This window comes from Mycteria americana, chromosome 5 (assembly GCF_035582795.1).
Source record: "Mycteria americana isolate JAX WOST 10 ecotype Jacksonville Zoo and Gardens chromosome 5, USCA_MyAme_1.0, whole genome shotgun sequence".
NCBI lineage: Eukaryota > Metazoa > Chordata > Aves > Ciconiiformes > Ciconiidae > Mycteria > Mycteria americana.
In genome coordinates, this window is record NC_134369.1 from 8,794,646 (window position 1) to 8,817,500 (window position 22,855).

At 35.6% G+C, this 22,855-nt stretch overlaps 1 protein-coding gene across 2 annotated transcripts in view; it reads left to right on the forward strand.

Moving 5' to 3' along the window:
* The window catches only part of ELP4 (elongator acetyltransferase complex subunit 4), a 154,422-nt gene that overhangs the window by 111,957 nt on the left and 19,610 nt on the right, over positions 1-22,855 (forward strand). The window contains exon 10 of one of the 2 annotated variants that reach the window (XM_075502053.1): positions 18,972-19,298. The exons of the other annotated variant lie outside the window; for it this stretch is intronic. Coding sequence (XP_075358168.1) covers positions 18,972-19,085 — 114 coding nt within the window. The 3' untranslated portion in view covers positions 19,086-19,298. Of the gene's footprint in view, positions 1-18,971; positions 19,299-22,855 lie in introns of those variants that run through there. 2 annotated transcript variants of the gene reach the window in all.

A 22,855-nucleotide genomic window follows, 5' to 3' on the forward strand; every position in this document is an offset into this window, starting at 1 on the left:
TAAATAATCAAATTATTAACTTTAAGATTTTCTTTAACCACTTGATCTGTACCCAACCTCCCTAATGCTTTTAGTTTGGAATACACAATAAGGTGATGGTGGTATATTTCCTTTTCTGCAACACAGTGATTTGTCCTATATCTCTTCCTCCTTGAATTTATATTTGGTGCCTTTATTGTCTTTTACTTCATTCTGTATTTCACTAAGATATTATTTTTCTCTAGCAAAAAAAAATTGCCTCCCATTCACAGTTCATTCTATTCATCAGTCTAACTAATTTGACAATTTCTCATTCATCGTAGACATTGTAAATCGCATCTCTAGAGCTTTCTTTGCAGTCCAAGTCTCTACTAGTTCTTTTTCTGTGAAAGGAATCCCAGACCCTCCTGTTTCCTGAGAGAGTCGACTGCCATATCAACAGGGCTGTTTAAAGTGTGAGCTTAATAAGTTTGTAGAAGTAACCTTATTTATATCCTGCCATTAACTACTTTAGTTTTCACCTTCAATAAGTTCTAGAATTGATCTACCTTTTGTGGCTAGCCTATAGTCTCTATTTTTATATGCTGATATGTTAAATTTTCTGATGAATCAAATCTCAGCAGTAATTACAGTCTTCACTGAATACCTCAGTAGGATGTGTCAGCAGAGAAGGTGAATTACATTCTGAATCATACCAGGCTCATATCTCTCACTCTCTAATAGTGTCTCTCACAGACATATCTTTCTCAGTTCTGCTGGAAATTTTCATCAGTTATTGTCTTGCTTTGGCCATTTCCTATTCATGTGATATTTTTAACTATTCGAGATATTGGGAGAGTGTAGCTCCGTAACAATAGCTGTGTAACTAAGTTTGGTATGGTCCCCTTGCCAAGGGAAAATATCTCTTCTTTCCCCTCCTGTCTTTTTTTTAATCAGTTTTTAGTATATTGCATTAGTAGGGCAATCTTGAGGGCTCTGTTCCAAAGGCATAAATATCTTTTACATGACTCAGCACCATCAAGGTCAGCTCCTTCACATTTTAACACTGTCTGTATTAAACCTTCATGTATTGCTACAGAAGTCCAGCAAGCTATTTCAATTTTATATGTAAGTCAAATTAGATTTGTTTTGCCTCCTGGTGTTATTTCGCCACTACTTAAATTGGTAAGAGAAACGTGTAGAGCAGAAGTGTCATTGCAATCAATTTTTAGAACACAAGCTAAACTTTGGGTTGAATGTCAGTCTATCTACAGATAATTTCATTAGGTTGGAGGGGGTTGTTCTGAATTTTGAAATATTTAAATACTCCATGAAACAGTTTTACTTGTCTCCACCAAGTAAGTGTGAGGCAAACTGCCAGAGTTTATTGTACTAATCATTTGTCTCTACAGTTGGTAAGGAAACAAAGACATTCTGCCATATTAATGGGGAGACATCTGCCCTTCAAAAGAGAGAAGTCTGATTAAATAAAAGAGAATAACTTATATTGTCAGTATGAGAAAGAGTGTGGAATAATTAGTGGGAAATTATAGGTCAGGTGTAGGGTTTCTGTGACATTTTTGGTCCTTTTTATTAATCCTGTGAGGTTTTGCCAAAATGTAGGCATAGATAAGAACTTAAGTTTAAACTCTCAGTATTAGCTAGACCTGCCAAAGACATCTGAAAGATTCAAAACTAAACAATTAAAAAATTCATTTACTGTGATCTTTGTAGCAGGGTTCCCATTACAAAATGATGAAGTAATATCTTTTCTTCCTCCACAGTCACAAGAGAAAAACCTTTTCCCTCACATACTGTATTATGCAAGACAAAAGGAATTAAATGCATGTTTATAATAATTGTGTTATTCATTTTACTTAGAAGTGTAGAGGTGATGGGATGAGAAACAAATATTTTTAATAGAAGTTTTCATATAGTAAATGAAAGCAGTGCTGAATGTATGAATAAATCATGCTAAAAACTTTTCAGACACTTATTTTGGACGTACATAGCATTATTTTGCCTAATATGAACATGAGGTATGGCTTTTGTGTATATTATGCCCTGAATATGTCATCAAAAAGCCTTCTTCTGAATAAACTTGCTTAAATTACGGGTACAAGGACCCAGCATATTTCAAACTATGCTTTAAGAAGTATGCAGAATAGAAGTGACATTGAAACACATTCCATGCGCCTATTAAGTTCATTTTGCTTTATTAATTTTTAAAAGTTGAGAGATGGCTCCAAAATTGTGTATAATAATGTTCAGTATTAAGCAGTAAAGTAGGCAGAGGCTTTGTTTTTCACTTTGTTGGTGGTTTTTCACTCTATCTTAAAAGAGGGAGCCACTTTAGTAATGCAGCTTCTACCAAGTGTGGATATCCATCACTAACTACCCCACTACCAGACTGAGCCCATCAGCCTGCATTATTACTATAGAAAAGAAGTTGCAGCTTTAAGCATTGAAAATAGGGAATTTTCTCACTGAATGCTGACCTATGTGCAAATATGCGCGGCCTGATTTGAAAACCACTTAGGTAGAGAACTGTATGCCTACATTACTTTGTGAACTTTGATATGAAGAGTGTTTTTAACAATGTAGTTGTAATAATTCAAAAGTCTGCAAAACCTGAAGATAAAAGCCCTTCTCAGCAGGTTGATAGTACTGAGTAGTGTAAATAGTACAAATACATAGATGTGGAGTATTTTGAGTATGTACAAAATAAATCATTTTGTACAAAGGGGTTATAGGTGGCACTTCTTTGAAATAAAAGTAGACCTGTCTAAAATTATAGTTCCAAGTAGTTTATATGTACAAGTTTTTAGCATTCAGATGTGCAGATGCTTGATTCCTAACATTTACTAAAAAGACAATTGAGATACATAAGTGATTGGTGTAAAAAGATATAAAGCAACAGAAATATACAACAAAGTGATTGCATTATAGTAACTTTGACTATAAATCACGTATTCACATTCACCTGTAATTTGCAGTCATCCAGATCTGGGGGATGTTGAGAAAATAATGTCCAGTTATTTGTGAAATAGGTGGTTCCCTACACCTCTTTCTGTCTCCCTCATCCTGTGGGGTTATCAGTTGACTGTTTCCTTGTCAGATATGGATGCCAGTCTTCTTACTCAAATGAGTATCCAATGCATCCTTCTACATAGATGTCCCCTTAAACTTCTATCTTATAGTATATGAGGCTTGAAACGTTTCTTAGATATTGCATGTCTTCACAGCAAATTTCACAGTTCTGTATTTAAAATTCAAATCCATTCTACTGCTCTAGCTCATAAACCTTTATTCATTCAAAAGACTTCTCACAACTGCTTTTATCTTTGACATAAAATAATGGTATGATAAAATGACTTAAAAGCAATCTAGGCTGTTAAACTTTAGTAATTTCCATTGATGTATAGTTATAGATATGGACTGCATTTGTTTTATTCTTAATTCTTTGTTGCATTGTTGGTGTTTGATATAAGCATGTGTTCCCAGTAATTTCTTATGACACTTGCATAAGTATGCAAAAGAAATTAATAAAAACTTGACAAAAGCCTAATCCAACATTACATCTAAATAAATCATTCCTAGCCCGATATGTATAGAATTCTTCTATACATTTTTTGTGTTTATACTATCCATGAAATTAGAAAAAAACTTTCTAGTCTTTCCTTTCCGTAGCAGCCTGAGATTTTTTAAATTGCTTTACTTGAATTGTTCTATTGGGGTTCAGCAGTCCAGCACTGTGTGGCTATAATCATACATAGAATAAAAGCAGAGGAGTAAAATGTCTTTTTTACTAGTTCAAAGATCAGTCAAAACAGAATGGGATTAGTGAAATACCTTTTCCACAATCACCTGTTATGAATTCAGATAAATAAGTGTGAGCACCTACATCCTTGTGAATGTGCATGCTGGGGAGATACTTAATTGCCCAACAGCATGTTGTGTACCTTTTTATGTGAAACATGGCATATATATATATATACACACACACACACTGCTGAAGGAGCTTAGGTAGTGTTAATTATATATTCAAAATAAAATTAAGATTTCTTTCACGTAAATGTTTTGTGTTTTGATCCTGGTTGAGTCTTAACACAAATAGAGATGATCATGCCGATATACACAGTCAAATTTTAAAAGTTGACAGAATGGTTCATGCATGTATGAGTTACCATATAATATAGAAATCTTTATGAAACACTATTTTTGATGACCCACCTATACATGCTGAATTACTGATCTGTAATCATTTTGCTATTCCATAATAAATTGCTACCATAGCAACCTCATAGTACTGTGGAACAGCATCCTCCCAGATCTAAGCCAATATGTATTCAGTTACAAATCAATGAAGATAATTTAATAAAAAGTTTGTAAAAATCAGTAAAATTCATCCATTTTTTTATTCACTTAGAGGTTGTCCTTACTGACTATTGCAGTGCTAAAATTATGTATTGTTAAGTTATATGTTTTGCACTGTAGCTGTCTTTGTTCTTAGTTTCTATTTAACATATAGGAGGCATTAATTATAGTCCAGAAGTCCAGCTGAGAGCATCCCACTATGCAGGAAAAGGGAGATGCCATTTTTGGAACTGAGCAACAGTAATCTGAGAAGTGCTAAAAGGTATGTTTTTAGCATATAGGTTAAATATTATTTTCTCACCTTCCCACATGCATTAAATTTCAGTTGTCAGTTTATTACTTTGCTGTGGATGTCTGTTAGAGTAAGAATTAAAGTCAATGATTGTTCTTGAAAATGAAGCTTTTGCCATTCATGGAAGCTATTTTTTCTCAAAAATTGAGACTGGTGGTGGCAGACACCTTAGGCACAGCTACCTGAGCCATAGTGCTGATCCAGAATATTTCTCATAGATGCCATTGACACTGTTCATGAATCTATATTTTGTCTGCTTGTCGGTTGCTTGACTATTCTGAGATCAGTATCTAATATGAAACGTATGATACTTTTTGAAGAGAAAAGATTTCTTTCACTGTCTTTTGGAAGAGACCCTAGGAGGAAGTGGAGGGATATTTTGGATTGATTTTCTTATAAGTGATTTGCATCTACAAATTCCAAATTTCCAAGGAGTTCAGCTGCCATTTGTACAGACCTAAAGGAATTGGCTGTATTTACAAGTACTCAGTAGCTCTTAAAAGCAATGAAATATGATGGCTACTTCATATTGCAACTTCTTAGTATCTTCCATCAGAAAAGTTGAATAATGATCTCCTATGAACATTAGGTCATTCTAACAGATTCTGATTAACAATTTAATTTAAAATTTTTACATAATTTGCAGTATGTACAGCCATTGAAGATGCTCTAAATAAACAGTGTATGTTAACCTATACATTCCTGAATATTTTACACAAACACACAGTATTTGAAAATCCATTACAAAATTGGCTATTTATTCTAGGAGCATGAATGTGTCCATCTTAACATGAGCATACATCACATCAAAATAAAGACCAAAATATACTCTATGTATTATTTTAAAATAGCAAAGTCTTCATGAATTTGCCTTGTTTCTAACTTGAAGTCAAAATATAATTGTAGGGTTCTATTTGGATCTGTTAAACTTATATAATAAGTTTATATAGTTTAAACTTTTAAAGTTTAACAGAAATATAAACTTTTCTCATTACTGTCTGATTTTATGTGAGTTACTCCTTTCATTTACTTAAAATTGCAGGTACTTCAGAGAAACCATGCTCTAACTTTTGATACCATATCCACACAAAGCGATCTTTTCACTTTATATATGAGGTGTGGCATGAGCAGGTCTCTAGAATGATGAAGTTACAAAATAATGCTAGTAAAATTATGTAATCTTTCATTTCCATGGGTGTATGCTATAGGTGAGTGGGTGTTCCATGTGCTTCCTATGTGCTTCCTTCTGTTTATGACTTCTACTGCACATATGCTTGTCATTCTTCACAGATCATTCATACCAAATCTATTTAGGTGGTCTTTTCTACACATCCAATACTGAAATGAGATATCTCTCTTATTATTTTATTAAAATAAAGTCAGCAGAAAAATGTTAAGTGGTTGCTAAACTGGCTGTGCCACAATAATTGTGATCTTGTCAACACTAGTAATAATTTTCTACAAGCACTCCATAGTAATGCAAATAATGAAATTATTTTTAAAATAACCATAATGGAGGTTGAAGGAGAAATGGCAAAGTTTGTCATTATGTCATATATTCTTATACCGATGTGCACCTTGTGCCTACTCTCCTAATTAGTTTTTCTTTATTTTCAAGTGTTTGTGGGAAGAGAGAAGTGAGGGCACATCTGGTAGAGGAACAGTAGGCTCAGAGTGGGAGTTATCATGCCCACACATACTGCTGCTGATCCTACTTCATCCTGCTAACTGCTGTATTTTCATTATAAGCTTGGATTCTGTTTCCCTCTTTATTACAAGGATGTTACAGTTCTTTATTCTTCACTGACAGCTGGCAACAGGTAATGCTGGCTGTTATTTTGTTCACTCTAGTCAAGCACATTCATTTCCAAATATAACCATGTTTTGTTTGCTGTATTTTGTTCTTGGTGTGGTTGAATGCCATCCTTGGAAAGATGTGCATTGAGCTAGTATTGAATAAGTGGCTTGCCTTCGGCATTCATGAGTAAATTCTGTAGGTTTTGTTTCAAGGCTTTGACATGTCATCAAGTGTAAATCTATTCTAATGCCAAAATCCCTCTTGATGTCTGATGCCAATCAGTAGCTTTTCATCTTGAAAAAGGTAGTGAATAATTTGCCCTGTGGATATTACACAGATACCATATATGGCAAGAGGCAAAGAGAGGGGAATCCCATACCCATTTTTTTAATTCAAATAATCATGTGCATCCAGTTTGCTTTCCTAAATACCATTGGTAGTCTGGTACATTTTCTTGCTTTCAAGTGAATATTGAATACTTGTCTAATTTGCATATTTTCGATGTGTGGAAACAATATGCTCTTTCTGCTGGAGTATTTTATTTCATGAGCAGTAGCCAACATGCTGAAATATGTGAATTATATTACATTTGTTATTTTAATAGGAAGCTCAAATCTTTTACCTCCTTCAGCTTCATTAGTGGTTTTTTATTAAAAAAAAGAATGAAAAGGCATTTGCTATATAGGAAGGTCAACATTTTCTTTGTGAACACAGTTTGCACCCATGATTTTGAATTTCAATGAACTGTAAGACCTAAGAGTGCTGAATTAAAGGCATAAAACACTGTAGTTCCCTCACAAGCTCAAAAGTATGTAATTTCTTTCCTTAGAAAGGAGGCCTATGGAAAACCTAATGAATGTGTTTATATAGTTGAATGGCACTCATATAGTTTATACTCAGGAGAAAGAAGCGAGTAGAGCTTTGTATTTAACGCCTTTTCAGTCTGAAATATTACAAGATTTTAGGGTGCACGAGGAGTAATGTGATTGTCTAATCTGACCTCCTGTGTAATACAGGTCATAGTACTTTGCACAGTAATTCCAGCATCAGGGCAGATAAATTCTTCAGCTGTAGTGAACATTTTGTACTGACTTTGATTGGTTTAAGCTGCCACCTTATCATAAATCTCATATTAGTAATACCAATACTGTGAGGTATTTTTCTTATAATTTGTAATAATGTTGAACCTTTCACCCAAAGTTACTAAAAACAGCTTGCATGCCTTAATTAAACTTTAAGATATCATTATTTTAAAATGACAAGTCATGTATATCATTTCCAATGTAGTTAATCAGGAATAGAATTTAAACTCGTAATCTTTTGGTTTAACTAATAAATCATAAAAACATTAATTAGCTGATTCACTAACCAGTGATGATTTTAGGCTGAAAAATCTAATCATAATTATAGTAAGTTAATTTTGTCAGGTTTAAGAATTACTTAAAATTACAGTGAACCCAAACTGATGTTTAAAGATATTTGCTACTTGAATATTGGGGTTCAAGTTCTCATTCTAAAATCTTCAGGCGTGCTGCATTACATACTTCTGTGCATGTACGGACTGCCTTCATGCATAAGAGATCCCAAAGAACTTTAACAACTATGTTTATACAGGAAATTGTCCATGTATTATTTAATTGCAGCGTTCATTCAGGAATGAAATGCCATAGCTGTCCAAGCCCTCAAAACAAAAAGTTTATTTTGGAAAAATGTAAAAATTATTTTATCTATATAAAATATCTGTTAGCATTAAAGTAGAAAAGATTAATTAATTATCAAGAGTAGGATTTTGCTGGATCAGGGTTAATAGCTGACCTCTTCAGAAATGGACTCTCTAATACCTCGTGACAGTTGAACTCTAAATCTTGTATCTCATCTAAAAGATCCATTGGTAGGACAGATAATCTGACACCTAACTACTAAAAACTAGCCAAATAACAATATTCCGTTCTCCATTCCGTTTTCTTCCCTGTCGTAAAATGGTCACCTGCTTTCAGTTAATGTCAAGATATTGTCAGTGTTTGTTACAGTTTTGGTGTTTATAAAGACAAACTGAGATGGATTTAGCAATGGGGCAATGACTATAGCATAAATGAAAAATGTGTTCTAAATCTGGTCTCTCTGGTAATAATTCAATGCTATAGTTTTATAGGAAGCAATATGCAATATCTCTCTTCACTGAAATATTTTGCTATTGTACTATTTTTTATGTTTATAATGGTAGTTGTAATGGTATAGTCAACTAGAGACCAATGAGCCATAGTGACCCATAGGTATACAAATACAGCGAGCAGATATTCTTTGCTCTATTCAAACAGACACCTGGCAAAGAATAAACACATAACATGCAAGTAAAAGAAATAAAGCAATTGACACCACCAAATGTCATATTAATGCCGTTATTAATATTCTGCTGGGTTTATTTGGAGGGAGAGGAACTTAAAGGATAAGCTAAATTAAGACAAAACCAGGAAAAAAGCATTGAGCACACAAGGATGCTGGAATGGGGCAACAGGGAAGATAACATAGATGTTAAGTGAAAATGAGGTAGGGAATAAGGAAGGGAGAAGGTTGGAGCGAACTGCACAAGGTAGAAGAATACTGGCCAAACCTATTGGAAGTTTTCTTATTGTCTGAATCTCTCTACTTTGGCTGCTTCCTCATCTTTCCCTACAATTTCGAGGTCTAACTAGGTCTGCCTAGTTTAATCTTCCCTTTTTGCTCTCCCTTCATGGGTCCTTGTGCTGTGGAATATACATGGGCCTAGCAAAAACAGTTTCTGGTTTGGCTGCTTCTGCTAATTTCTGGGGAAACCTTTTTTTTTTTTTTTTTTTTTGGTGGAGGGCTTTGCAACTCTGAATATATTTGTGGGTGTGGGTAGGAAGCATTACCTCATCTCTGCTTGGCTTGCAGTCACCAGAGTTCTCAATACACTGAAGAATTCAGTTCGGGCTCTGTACCCAAAAGTATGTCTCTCATGTCTAGTGAAAGTAACATAGAGTAATATCAGCTCCACCGTGGATTGGACTTGTTACCCTGGGGTTGCTTTTTTTTTTTCACAAGAAATCATTTATTCACTGCTGTCTTAAAATTATGGTTGAATCTTTGATCAAGACCGTACCTAACTTTCCATTCTTGTGGTAAGCTACTGAAAATGTAATAGCAAGGCAAATCTAGCGTTAACAAATTCTTTCAACTTAGTTTAGCCCTGTAAGTCAGGGATCTTTCATGCTGTTAGTAACATGTTAAAGTGGCTTTTCCATTTAGCCAGGTAAATTTTTCCATACTGTTTTCTTTCTAACAGAAAGGAATCTGTGATAGAAATGCTCAGCCACCCTTCCTCTGTAGCTAACTTCCGATCAGGATCTTTGCTTGTAACAACTTCTGTTTAAAAAGTGTGTTGAGCTGTAGAGGGCTACTTCAGTGAAGATAAACTGTGTGGCAGGTGACCTACAACTTTTGTACAACAGAACTCAAGTATGTCAACAGCGGTTAAAATCCTAGATGATCTTAGCTTTACTATCCATTCTGCCAAAAACCAGGGTAAGTTAGACCGGGCAGAAGTCTGGGTTTCTGTGGCTAGATTTCTCCCAGTGTCTTGCTGGGCAGCATACAAGAGATCTCTATCACAGTACTGGAAAAACTGGAGTTTCTAAATCCTGGCTGAGTACCTTAGTTATTGGGCCATTCTCTAATGGAATAATTTCTTGAATAGATTCATCGGACAACAATGTAGATATGTGTGCAAAGTGAACACGGTGATAGTGATTAGGGTCCAAATAAGGAAAATAAATTACCTAAATGAAGGTATCTGTGATGAGCTCTAGGCATAAATAGTGAATGTAGGAAAAGGGAGTGTCCAGAGGTGAGAGTTTTTGCAGTGGAAAGGTAGATTACATACAGCAGGTGTTATGTTAAGAATGAACTATTAGACCTCTTTGGGCTGGAAGGTTTTTGTGGCTATTTTACAAGGTTAGATTAAATGTAAATATTTATTAATCTTCTAGTTCCCACCATCATGTAAAATAATTCCTTAAATAACAGTTAACTAATTACTTCTTTTTTAACTTATTTTTAACATTTGATCATCAAATAGATCTACTTTCTTCAGTCCAAAGGTCAGATTTAAAATACAGATTACTGCTTGTAAGCAGGCTTGGGTTCTCAAAAGACCTCACCTTGCATTGCTGAGTGACTGTGATGAAGCTGCATTCAGTGAAACAGCATGGACATAATCTGAAATCTTGATGTAAATGTTTTGTTTGGATTCTTTAGTTTTCCCCTGTGCGACTGCAGGAAAAGGACATACATTATGAAAGCCTGTGGTCTCCAGGAACACTGCTCTGCTGCTAAAAACAATTATAGGGAATGGTTGCTGGGCAATCAGCCATCAAGTAAACTGAGATCCCTTAGCTTTCCCATACTTATCTTGATTAATGATTTAGCTAGTCATAAAATACAGTGTATTTGTAATTTAGATAGAATACTTAATGTTTTTCAGGGGAAATAAAAATTGTGTCTCATCTGTAACAGCCTTTCTTCTGGCTGAAATCGGCTGTAATTAATACTATAAATAAAATCAAATTGATATAAATCTCTAGTATGTTTTAATGGCAAAACCTTTTACGTTTACCATGACAAATAATACAGGAAGCATCAAACTAGTCATCATTTGCAGTTCTTTCAGTTGACACTTTATGAATATTTTTTTTTGTAAAAACAAGTTACCCGCTTCTCAATTATTTGTTTTCAGCAACAAAAAGGTCTGATCCAACTTTGATTAGCATTCATAGGCAGCTTTCCATGTGCTTGCGTAGCACAAGGATTGGGTCTGACAGTCAAAAGCTACTCAAAAAAGCCAAGCTATAATGTTATAGGTAATATTTCTCAAATTTCTTTTCATCTTTAGTTTAGCCACATAGTAGCTAAGTATCTTGTTGTTAACAGGGAAATATGGAGCAGTTTATTTCAAACTGAGCAGAGACATTATTTCAAAATAAATAGTAATATACCAAGGTAATGCCTTTGGTATTCCATTTGAACAAATGTAAAAGGCATAGCCAAACCTATCTTTACAAGTTCTATAAATATACTAAAAGATAGAAGAATGGTAACCACATACATGAGAGACAAATTGCCTTCAAAGTGTCCATGTAAATTTTTCCACAAAAATATGAAAGTGACATTCATTCACAATGTCAGAAGAATATTATTTTTATGCTTTGGCTCTACAGGCTTAACACATGCACTAACTTCTTTATGATTTGTTCTATCTTAGGGCTATTTTCAGCGTAATCTTTTTATGGGGCTATATTATGTATAAAAATATAGTTTTCTTGACATAAAACATATGTTCATAGGACCATAAAAATACTCCTTCTTTTGGGTGCCCAGGACCACTAATAATGTCTAAATTATTAAGACAAAATATTTTCTTTTGAAGTTGGGAAAAGAGTTTCAAAGCTACCTCTTTTTTAAAATTATTCTTTCTTCTTAGAGACCAAGAACTAAGTTAGCTAGTGCTTAGGAATCAAATTCTTCTTATTGTTTAATGTTTTGATTTTTCTCCTTTATGAACCAAAGCAGCTGGCCAAGATTGTTCCAGCTAAGAGGAAAAGTCAGTAGTGAAGTCAGGAGTTTCTTAGTAATCTTGTTTAACTGATAACAAAATGACACAGTATCTTCTTTAATTCTGCTTTTCAGAGGAAAAAAAGAAACTGTGCCTTCTTTATAAGTAAATTGGTTTGGGTTTGCATCAAAGGAACACCTGAATTCTTTGCTCTTTTTACCTCCTGAGGCACCACATCAAGACCACTCATATATATCTACCAGCTTATACTGAAAAGGGGAGTGTTATTTAATGACCATTTAATTAATACTTTATTCAATGAACATGATCTAAGAAACAGACAACAAAAGCTCTGCTGAGCTGTGTCAGAGTTAAGGATTGTGTACTTATCTTCAAGAAATTGCAGAGAAATAAAATTTATTCTTTAGCTTTTGAGTCAAAGCAGTACAGCTGCAGAACCTGTTTCATCCTACCTTAATGATTCTTCCATTCCATTTCCTGGCAATAAGACTTGCCCTACCATTTGTTGTTAGGAGGCTTTTCCTATCAGCCGGTTGAGCTACCTCTCCCTCTGCTACTAGGTAGCTGGCTGGTTTGGGATTCATGGCCTCAAGAGTTCCTACTTCAGTTCCTGCCATGAGTATGAGTCTCTCAGTGTGAGTCCTTCTGTCACTGGAAGATTCTGGCCTTAATGACACTTTCATTGGCATCTTCTGCAAAAGACGGTTCCCAGAGCGGTCAATGGCTGCAGGCAGAAGTACTGGTAGCCTCTCCTCCCGACACCTGAGGTTTTTGCAAGAGCTGGCCAGTTGTATAAGGGCTTAGCAACTTTTTCCAATTTTGTTTGTCAACGTGCAGTGTATATTATGTGAATTTAGGAAAAGAAATTTTAAGCAAAAAGGGCTGCAGCTTGTTTTTTAAAGTGTTTTTTTGTTGTAGATATATAGAGTTCTGCGTAGTGAGAATGATAAATATTTTTAAATAGTTTGAATTTTTTTTTTACAATAACAGTTTATAAAAAGAAAGCATACTGTAAATTAAACTCTTACATATACACTACTAAAATTCTCTGCTTGCAGAGCTTTCATCTGGTTTAAGTCTTCTCAAAAATGTCTTGAAATTCTGCAAATAAAACAACATTCTTTAACAAGAATTAAATCATAACAGGCAAAGAAAATTATTTGAAATAATACCATTCATGTTCATATTCTTAGAGAAATGGTATCTGAAACCGGTTTCTTACACAGAAAGCATTTTCTGTACCCTGTACTGTCAAAATGCAACAACTAAAATAATAATTTCATTTTATACACAGGCCAGTAAATAATCCATAGCTGTATCTCTGCTGTGTTCTTCAAATTTCTTATTAGTTCTTTTGATTATAACCATCTTTTTTTCTCACATGTTATCCCTGAAGTGAAGAAGAAGCAAATGAAACCAAATCCTTTCCTTGAGCATAAACTAGTATTATTGTTCTTATCTGTCACTCAATATGAGAAATTAATAACTTCCTTCTACCATTAAAGTGACTTTCAACTAATTGCTTGGCAGAAATTTATGGGCAGGGTGAAGGCCACAAGCTACCTTTGTGTCATACAGATTAGATGTTTCCTGAAAAAAGAGGGAAAGTACTGCCAAAAAGGCAAATATAATCTTGATTTTGTGATTTATTTCCTGTATTTATAAAACCCCATCTTTTAATACCTTCACACAGAAGATATTAAATTGGACAAAATAATAATAAAGTCATGATTAGCAACAGGGAGACAGTATTATCATTTCTGATGTTTAATATTTTATTTTAGAGGGACAAATTAGGTGAGCATTTCATGCACGTAAATAATGTTTGTGTCTCCTTTTAATGAGGCAGATGTCTTAATTTCATTATTCTTTGTGTAGTTTCCAATTCCTTTTATTTTTATGTCTTTATTGTTAGAACAAAATGAAAAAAATAACTTTATGAAGTAACCTACCTAGCTGATAGACTTCCATTTTATTCCATTTGCTTGCTTTGTTTTTTTGTGCAATGGAATAAATCTGGTTTCTCTGTTCAAATTTCTGTGCAAGACTCCTCACAAGAAAAATCTTTCAATATAATCCTAAGAGTAGTTCTCTTGTTCACCTTGAAAGAAAACAAATAAGTAGGATGCTGGTCCAAAAAACTTTAGCTGTCAGTTCAGCTTCCTAATAAAGCCTCTTCAGATCTTCAACCTGTTTCTGTGTCTGATTGTCCTAGACAATCAGATGAGTCTTTCAGGTGAAAGATCAGTCTTTCAGGTGAAAGAGTGTTCTTTCACCTGGTCTCACCTCAACTCAGCAACTAGAATCTAGATTTTAAAAAAGGCATGAAATATCCAAAAAACATGAGAGACATTCATCAGCGAGAGACACCAATAAGGCTCCTCCTGTTTCCTGATAAAAAAAGACACAAATGCTATGCCACTGGCATTCTTCAGCAATCTTCAGTGAGCAAAGACCTAGAAATTAGCTGCTCAAAGTAACTCCAGTTGTATGTAGAAACATTCATTTTGGTTTGCACTTCTATTCCATTGCCAAATTAATGTAACATGAACGAAACAAATGAAAAGCTAATGATATTTCATTTCATTCTAGTAACTTAATTTCAGTGTGAAAAAGATTGATAAGAGTATGGAAAAAAATCTGAGTGATTACATGTAGAGAAAGAAATATGTCAGAAATAAAGGGTACATAAAGGGACCTTTTGAAAGATGCATATCTTACAAAATATACTAATGTGGGTGAGGATAAAAAAGAGTGAAGGATAGTTCAGGAATTTCCGTTTCATTTTCCAAAACGTATATTCAGCCTTCAGGCTAAAATACTGTCTTGTAGATGGGGTTTTTGTCTTACTGCCTGTTGTTTAGGCTAGAAGGTGTGACACTGTGTCCCTTTTGGCTGAAAGAGGCCAAAGAAGGAAAACTTTGAGTTCTTTTCCTTCTTCATGTTCTTAGGTTATCTTTTTAACATAAAATGTGTTTTCTTGATTCAATATCAATTTTTTTTATGTCGTGAAATATGGAAGTGTACACATGCCATTTTGATGGTGGAGACCCAGCTAAGCATGGTACTATGTGCCAGTCCTTAGAGGAGAAGCTTGGAAGAAAGTTATCATTGATTTGTTTAAAAGAGAGCAGCTTTCTCTCCAAATCTTGCCTGTTTTCCTGAACATTCACAGGGAAGTAGCTGTTAATACATTTACGCACAGCAGTCATCTTCCCAACTAGTTCCCTATCTTAAAAATAAATTCTGTGTTATTTAATAAGTTCATTAGTGAAAACAAATAAATTTCAGTTGATGTATTAAATTATACTTAAAATGCTTCAAAAACATTCATTTCTGAGATAGGGAGAGGACATGGGAGTTGATTTCACCTTTTTTATGGTTGGTGCTTATTTTCCCTTTTTACCTCTTCATGGTAGTTTCTTCTTCTTACCTAAAAGCCCAATATCTCCAAAATTTTTCTATTTTCAGATGTCCTGTGAAGGTGGATTTTCTTGGAGAAAGAGGCAGACTTATCTTTCCTGTCACATCCAATAAATATCTCCTGTTATGTCAAAATAGACCTTGAGGTCCCAACATGGCACCGACATCCCCAAGCATAGCTCCTCATCTTGTAGATCTCCTTGAGTTTAGTCGGTGGCTTTCTTCTGAAATCAATGATCATTTTCAGTCTAAAGTTTTTAAATCTGTTTAATGTCGGTGTGTATTTTTAAGTGATTGATGCGTACTAAAAATGGTAGAAGTGTAAAGGAGCAAGAAGTATAGCACTCACTGATTAGTAAGTGACTGACTTTGAAAATGCAAAGTAAGAGGAGTGCATAAGTTGAAGATTACTGTATAATTGTTTGCTGTTAATAGGAAAATGCAAATCTTGCAACATATTTACTGTACTTTTTTTCCTTCAATTTCTTGTGACTTGTATATGAGTGTAGTTTGGGAATGGGAGGTTTAACCAAAATATAGTGTCAACTATTTTAAAAGAATGAAATCCATAGTACATTATTTGGGGGGATTTTTTGACTACCTAGACAATAATTGAGTATTTTTTTGAAACAGTTGGTTTCTTAATGTCTTCTCCATAACTTGGAGTTATCCAGGTTCTCTCTAAGTTCTGCTATCCTTAACACACTGGAGAAAAAGGAAAGGTAATGACCCAAGATAAACATGTGAAAACTTTCTCAGGTTAGAAGCTCCAGCATTTGGCAGTGCATGCCCTACTTAGCAATGTCTCACTGTGTATGTGATAAGATTGTTTTAGGCTCTTCATGACTCACTATTCACTTTTTCAAAGCTTCAGATATTTATGTTATACCAAGAGGGAGGAAAAGTCCTACATAATTAGCCCTGTTTACTTTGATTAATAATTTTACTTATATACTAAGTGAAAAGTTCTGTTTACTTTGATTAATAATTTTACCTATATACTAAGTGAAAGTATTTTTCCTTAGGTGACATAGCTAGAGCAAAATATTTCCTTTTCAATGTCCAATTTGTTTAACTTCTATTAAGAAGGATGTTCTTTTTCCAACAATTACTCCATCTCTGACTTTTTTCAGTTCCTAATAAGAAAGTACTGCATAATACTGGAGTGTGTACACTGACTAGCATAACTTATTTTGCTAAAAATAGTAAGTTGGAATTTCTTACCTGGACTCAACTATTTAGCAAGAGTTGTGCCAAAGTTTATAAGGAAGTTCAGGATGGAATGCAAAGCAGGAAGATGGGAGATGAACTGGATTTCTAATGCTGATATTTACTTGGAAGGTTAACTTTTTTTAACCCGATATTCTGTATAGTACCTGGCAGTTATTTTTAAAGTGACAGATTTTTGGCAACTACCTGATGTTTCTGAGGCTATAACATGTAATAGTAACAGAGGAGGAATGGTTCTTTTAGAAGTAGGATCTTCTAGCAAATTCAAATAAAATAAACAAGCTGTCTGCTTCAGTAAAACTAGTTTAGATTCCAAAACCAGGCTCTCGGTTACTATGTGGTACTGGTGAAAATACTCTTCTATTTTGTTTTTATGATGCTTGAGGTGATATATTCTTGAATGCAGTCCAATCCTTCCAGCAAAGGAGTTTTTCTAGTGTACTTTTGGGTGCAAGTTGTATTTTCCCAGAGTAACTCATCTAGCTTGTAATAATAAATGGCTTCATAGAATTTACAGAGCTACCTTTAAAAATAGAAAATGTAAGTCTTGGCGTTACCCAAGCAGCTTTTAGGATTGCAAAGAGAATACAAATACGTGCTGTAATTCTCACAGGGTTTGGCTGAGTTGAACTATATGTGCACGTTCGGTTACATAGACCTTTAGAATTTTAGATTTGCTTATAAAGTAGGAAATGAATGCATCATCCAAAATGTATTGTGCACTATAATTGTGCTGTGGTTAATTCACATTAAGTTTCAATTAGACAAGAATGTGACAGGACCATTTAATTAGTCAATAAATATCTGTCGCTGGAAGTTGACAACCTGGAAAGTAGTCTGCTTTGGCGGTTGTTATCCAGCACAAGTTCTGTCAGGCAGTATGTGTCATTAGATGTTGTGCAAGGCCTCACCTTAAACTGGAACACTTGAGAGTAGATGGTTTTAACTTTGATTCTCATTCTGCTGTTAACGATATGTTGACAAGAAGGGTGGAATTTTTTAATAAGAAAAAATAAAATTATAAAGGTCTTAAGTAACAAGCAGTCTGTGTTGGCTATGTCATATTATGTAACGTATCAAACTGTCTATTTCCCCTACGTATGATGTGTGATATGCTTAAGACTTAATCATCCAAAGTTGTTAAGTAGAAATTAATTAAAAGTGTGTAATTATGTGTTTCTCAGAAATAATTGGTGTGATTAAAAATCCAACTTTAATAACACAATGGCATCAAAATGTTTTTCATCCATTTTCGTTGTATTTGTTTTTTAAAAAAAATTTAAATAGTGGGTTTTAAAACTATATTGCATTAATTTACATAATTACATTTTCCTTCTCAAAAAATATTAATGCCCGTCTATTCTCCATCCTGCATGTACGTAATTACAGTCATATGAAATAAAGTTAGAAGCACACGACCTCTTCAGAAGTAAGGATTTTAATAACAGCTCTTGATTCTTAAATCTGTGCTTTCTCAGTTCATGAGTACTGGGAACTCCCCTAGGTAAAATTTAAAAAAATAAGCATTGACTGTAACTGTCTTCTCCTTTTTTGTTTATATTTGTTGAAGAGCTGCCATGGTATCTGTTTAAAGACACATGCTATAACAGTCATATTTAATGTTGAAATATATTGTCATTGTGCTTTGCGGTTTTTCAACGATCAGTTATAGTTGTGGTTTTGCTTTTTGGGTTTTTTACATGAGTGGTGATGCCTTCACCTCACGAGCTTTGCATACCAGGTATTGTACCTTTTGCAAATGCACTTTTCAAAGTGCTGATCTCTAGTGGGGATTTTTTGCTTGTCTTGCCATATTCTTCTTAGGTAAGCAGACTCATGACTTCAAGAAGTGGCCCACACGTGCTGGAAGACACGTCTGAGAGGTGCTGGTGGTATTCAGGAGAAGCATGACTTCTCTAGGGATGAGGTGCACTCAGCTTTAACAAGTGCTAAAAAACGTTTGGTTAGAGCTGTCTAAAGCCAAGGGCAGTAGTCCTCAGAGTCATCAATGCCTGAAACTACAATACGTCTCTGACTCTGCATCAGGTCTACCTGTTGTGGAAGAGGCCATTGCCATGGCCATAAGTATATAGGACTAACTATCCATTTACTCTTCTGACCAATAGTTGTGGCTGTTACTGGCCCTGGAATGGAAAGAAGAAAGGTAGCAGAGAAGGAAGAGGCAAGGCTGAAATTGCTCGAAACTCTCCATTATTTATGGAGTTGCTCTCCCTATTAGGATTTTGAACTCGGGAAACACATACATCCTTCACTGGTGTGATCTTTTTTTTTTTCCCCGATAGATAAGGACATGGCAGCTACTTCATCCTCTCCTCCTCATCAGACACCCTGTGCAGAAGCTGGGGAATAGAAAAGAACACAAGGAAATAGTTGGCCGTTTTCCTCCCCTGCCTTGAGGGATATTTTAAGGAGGGTGTAGCATCAAGTGAGATAAAACAGCAATACATTTATAAAGGGGGTGTTAGAGGACTAAGAAGAGGTTAGTGAACAGGGATGTATTGGAATGAAATTACTACATACAGAGTTTAGAGCACAGTGAAAAGAATGGAACATCATCAGTGTTGTAGGTGAAAGTATTAACTTAGAGCTAAAGAAACTATCATGAAGAACAAGGAACAAGGAAGTGCAAGGTCCTGCACTTGGGCCACAACAACCCCATGCAACGCTACAGGCTTGGGGAAGAGTGGCTGGAAAGCTGCCTGGCAGAGAAGGACCTGGGGGTGTTGGTTGACAGCCGCCTGAATATGAGCCAGCAGTGTGCCCAGGTGGCCAAGAAGGCCAATGGCATCCTGGCCTGTATCAAAAATAGCGTGGCCAGCAGGACTAGGGAAGTGATTGTGCCCCTGTACTCGGCACTGGTGAGGCCGCACCTCGAATACTGTGTTCAGTTTTGGGCCCCCCACTACAAGAGGGATATTGAGGTACTGGAGCGCGTACAGAGAAGGGCAACGAAGCTGGTGAAGGGTCTGGAGCAGAAGTCTTATGAGGAGCGGCTGAGGGAGCTGGGACTGTTTAGCCTGGAGAAAAGGAGGCTGAGGGGAGACCTCATCGCTCTCTACAACTACCTGAAAGGAGGTTGTAGAGAGGTGGGGGTCGGTCTCTTCTCCCAGGTAACAAGTGATAGGACAAGAGGAAATGGCCTCAAGTTGCGCCAGGGGAGGTTTAGACTGGATATTAGGAAATTTTTCTTCACCGAGAGGGTTATCAAGCATTGGAACAGACTGCCCAGGGAAGTGGTTGAGTCGCCATCCCTGGAGGTATTTAAAGGACGTTTGGATGAGGTACTTAGAGACATGGTGTAGTGATGGTTTTTGGCAGTGTTAGGTTTATGGTTGGACTCGATGATCTTAAAGGTCTTTTCCAACCTATATGATTCTGTGATTCTGTGATTCTGTGAAGGAGAAGCAGTCAGATAATTAGAAATAAAAAAATGAGACCTAGACTAGTAGCAATAAAGTGTTCGTCATGGAAGCTACATGCAGAAGATTCATTTCTTTTACACCTCTGAAGAAAATATGACAAATATTGTGAACCAGAAATCAAGGAAAAAACACATCAGTTGTCAGTTGCACATGGAGAAAATCCTTTCCTGCATTTATTCTTGCAGCTGAAATCTGGAGTTAGTTCAGGAGACTGTGTCAAGACTTTTCTAGATTTCTGTTGCTATAGTAAAATCTAGTTCTTGCTGCTAATGAAATTGGCAGCCAACTTCCTCCTAGAAAACACATTATCCCACAAATGAACATGGGATTAACTCACTGATAAGTAACACCAAGGTATTTCTTCGGCCTTCCCTGCCCTTTGCTGAGTATGGATCAGAAGATCTGACAAAAGGAAAGGTATTCTCCTGGCAACAATCACTTCCACTCATGTTACAGAAAACTCAGAAGAGCAATACACCTACTTTCCTAGCAGTAAGCTCTTTTAAAAAGACTTATGCAATTTTCCCCACAATACTGACAATTCTAGTTGAATTAGTTAATATCCTGGCCATATTTTTCCACATCCTTGTTCTTCTACCAGTGAGAGACATTTCTACATTTAAAGTTCCCTTGGCATGGTATACAACCATGTCTGTCTGACTTGTTTTACTTGATGCCTAAATGTCAGCTGAAGCTATTTATAAGGGATCCAAGTGTAAGTGTTATCCTGTTCATATTATACAAGATTTTCCTTGTCTAGTAACCAGCATCTTTGGCAAGGACAGAGAATTGTTAAGTCAAATTTGGCCAGTTTTTTATCTCAAATTCTTTCTTATCCAAGAGATTGTGCTACACTGAATCCTCTACATAATGCTTTCTAAATCACCATTGCGATATCCAAATTTCACCTATCGTGGTGTAGAATTTATCTGTAAAGTGAACTAACCCAAAACTGCCATTCTCACCATTTTAAAAACATTTACTATTCCACTGGATTTAGATATATTTATTATTCTGTGTGTTGTGCCTGTGTTTCTTAAGATGAAAAAAGTCAGGTTCTCAATGTTTTTCATGACCCACTTTTTCCTGTTTGATTCTGTTGCCCAGTGGGTTTGTAATTCTTCTCTTCTTTTTCTCCCAGCTGGCAGCATTGACAGTAGTTCTTTATTTATCATCCTTTCCTCAGAGTGTGATAATATTTTATCTAGGCTATTCTGTAATTGTTCAACCCAATAAAGTATTGCTTGAATATATTGCTAATCAATAGACTCTTATCACTTACGGGTTAATCTGGTTTGGTGCTAGATCTTCCCTTCCTACGGAAAACCCACCAGAAGAGAAGCGAGAGCTGCCAAGGAAGTGCATGAACCTGACCTTCAAATATTTCAAAGTAGTCGCTCCATTGGGTGGGAATGGTTCAGTGGTGCGCTGAGCAGAAAAGGATCTGAGCCTCTCAGTTTCACAGATATTTTGGATCCCTGATATAGAAGAGATTTTGTCCTACTTTGAATCAATCTTGCTTCACTTCCTTCTGATTAGTGAGTTCCTTCAGGTCACGGGCTGTTAGCAGACTCTCTGAGCACATTAACACCTGCCAATGAGCCAATGTGCAATATTGATGCTGAGCCAGCATTAATTCCTGCTAAGGTCTTGACTGCTGCCTTTGCCACCTCACTAAGGAACAATCCCAAGAGTACTTACTCTTCTCTACCACCTTCTTGTGCCCTTGTCCCTGCTAACAAAATCCTACAAATCTTTAGAACTGAAAGCTCGGTAAAGAAAGCTACTATGGAAAAGGCATTGCTTCTTCCACCTTTTTTTCTTTTCTGACCCAGGATCAAATTTCAATGTCAAACTTGAAGTGTACTGAATACCGCTTTTATATCATATACTTTTAGCAATAAGATAAAAAGAAAATCTGAATATAAGGCACTCGACACACTGTGACATAGGAGGCTGGTACTCAGGAATAGTTCTGACACTGTGGCCACCAAAGGCAGCGTATCGGGAACGGGGAAGGATAATGACTGTTGGCTCTCAGTGATGCATACTGAGTGACTCTCAGAGCTCAGCTGGCAGCAGTCGCAGTGCAAACTGTCAGTTTCTTAGTCAAATTATAAGTCAAATAGAGACATAGATTTCAGGTTATAAAATGAGAAGTAGCAAATGTACAATAAATTGGAAAATGAATCTTTGGATTCTGTTTAAACCAGTGAATAGCAGAGGTTAGGTTTGCTGAGTAAGCGCTTTATGACAAAGGCATTCATTATACTGGGGAGAATTATCTGCTCTTAGTTGTGAGTCATACTCCTCTCTTCACCATCCTCCTTCCTTATTTAACCGAGGAGAAACAAAATGCTGTGGGTCAAAGCCCAGCTTTGTACACTCAAAACAAACACACACCCCACGCTCTAAAGTCACAGTCCATTCATAAATAGTCACTTTTTGATACTTTCCAAGTCAAAGAGTTAGATAAAAATTAAAAGGGGGGGAACAAATGTACATACACAGTATGAAAGAAAATTAACATTAGACAAAGTCAGCTATACAAAAAGCACAGATTAAACCTGGTTAAAAAAACCTTTCCTGTGAAGGATTATATACTCTGGAATGGTTGTTCTTGAAAGTTCCTTTTCAGTAAAAATAATTGTGTTTAGGCTAGTATGTTATCCAAAAGTCTTAATCAGAAGTAAAATGTTTTATAAAAGCCTTACACTTGACTTTTATATTTTTAATGCAGGTGT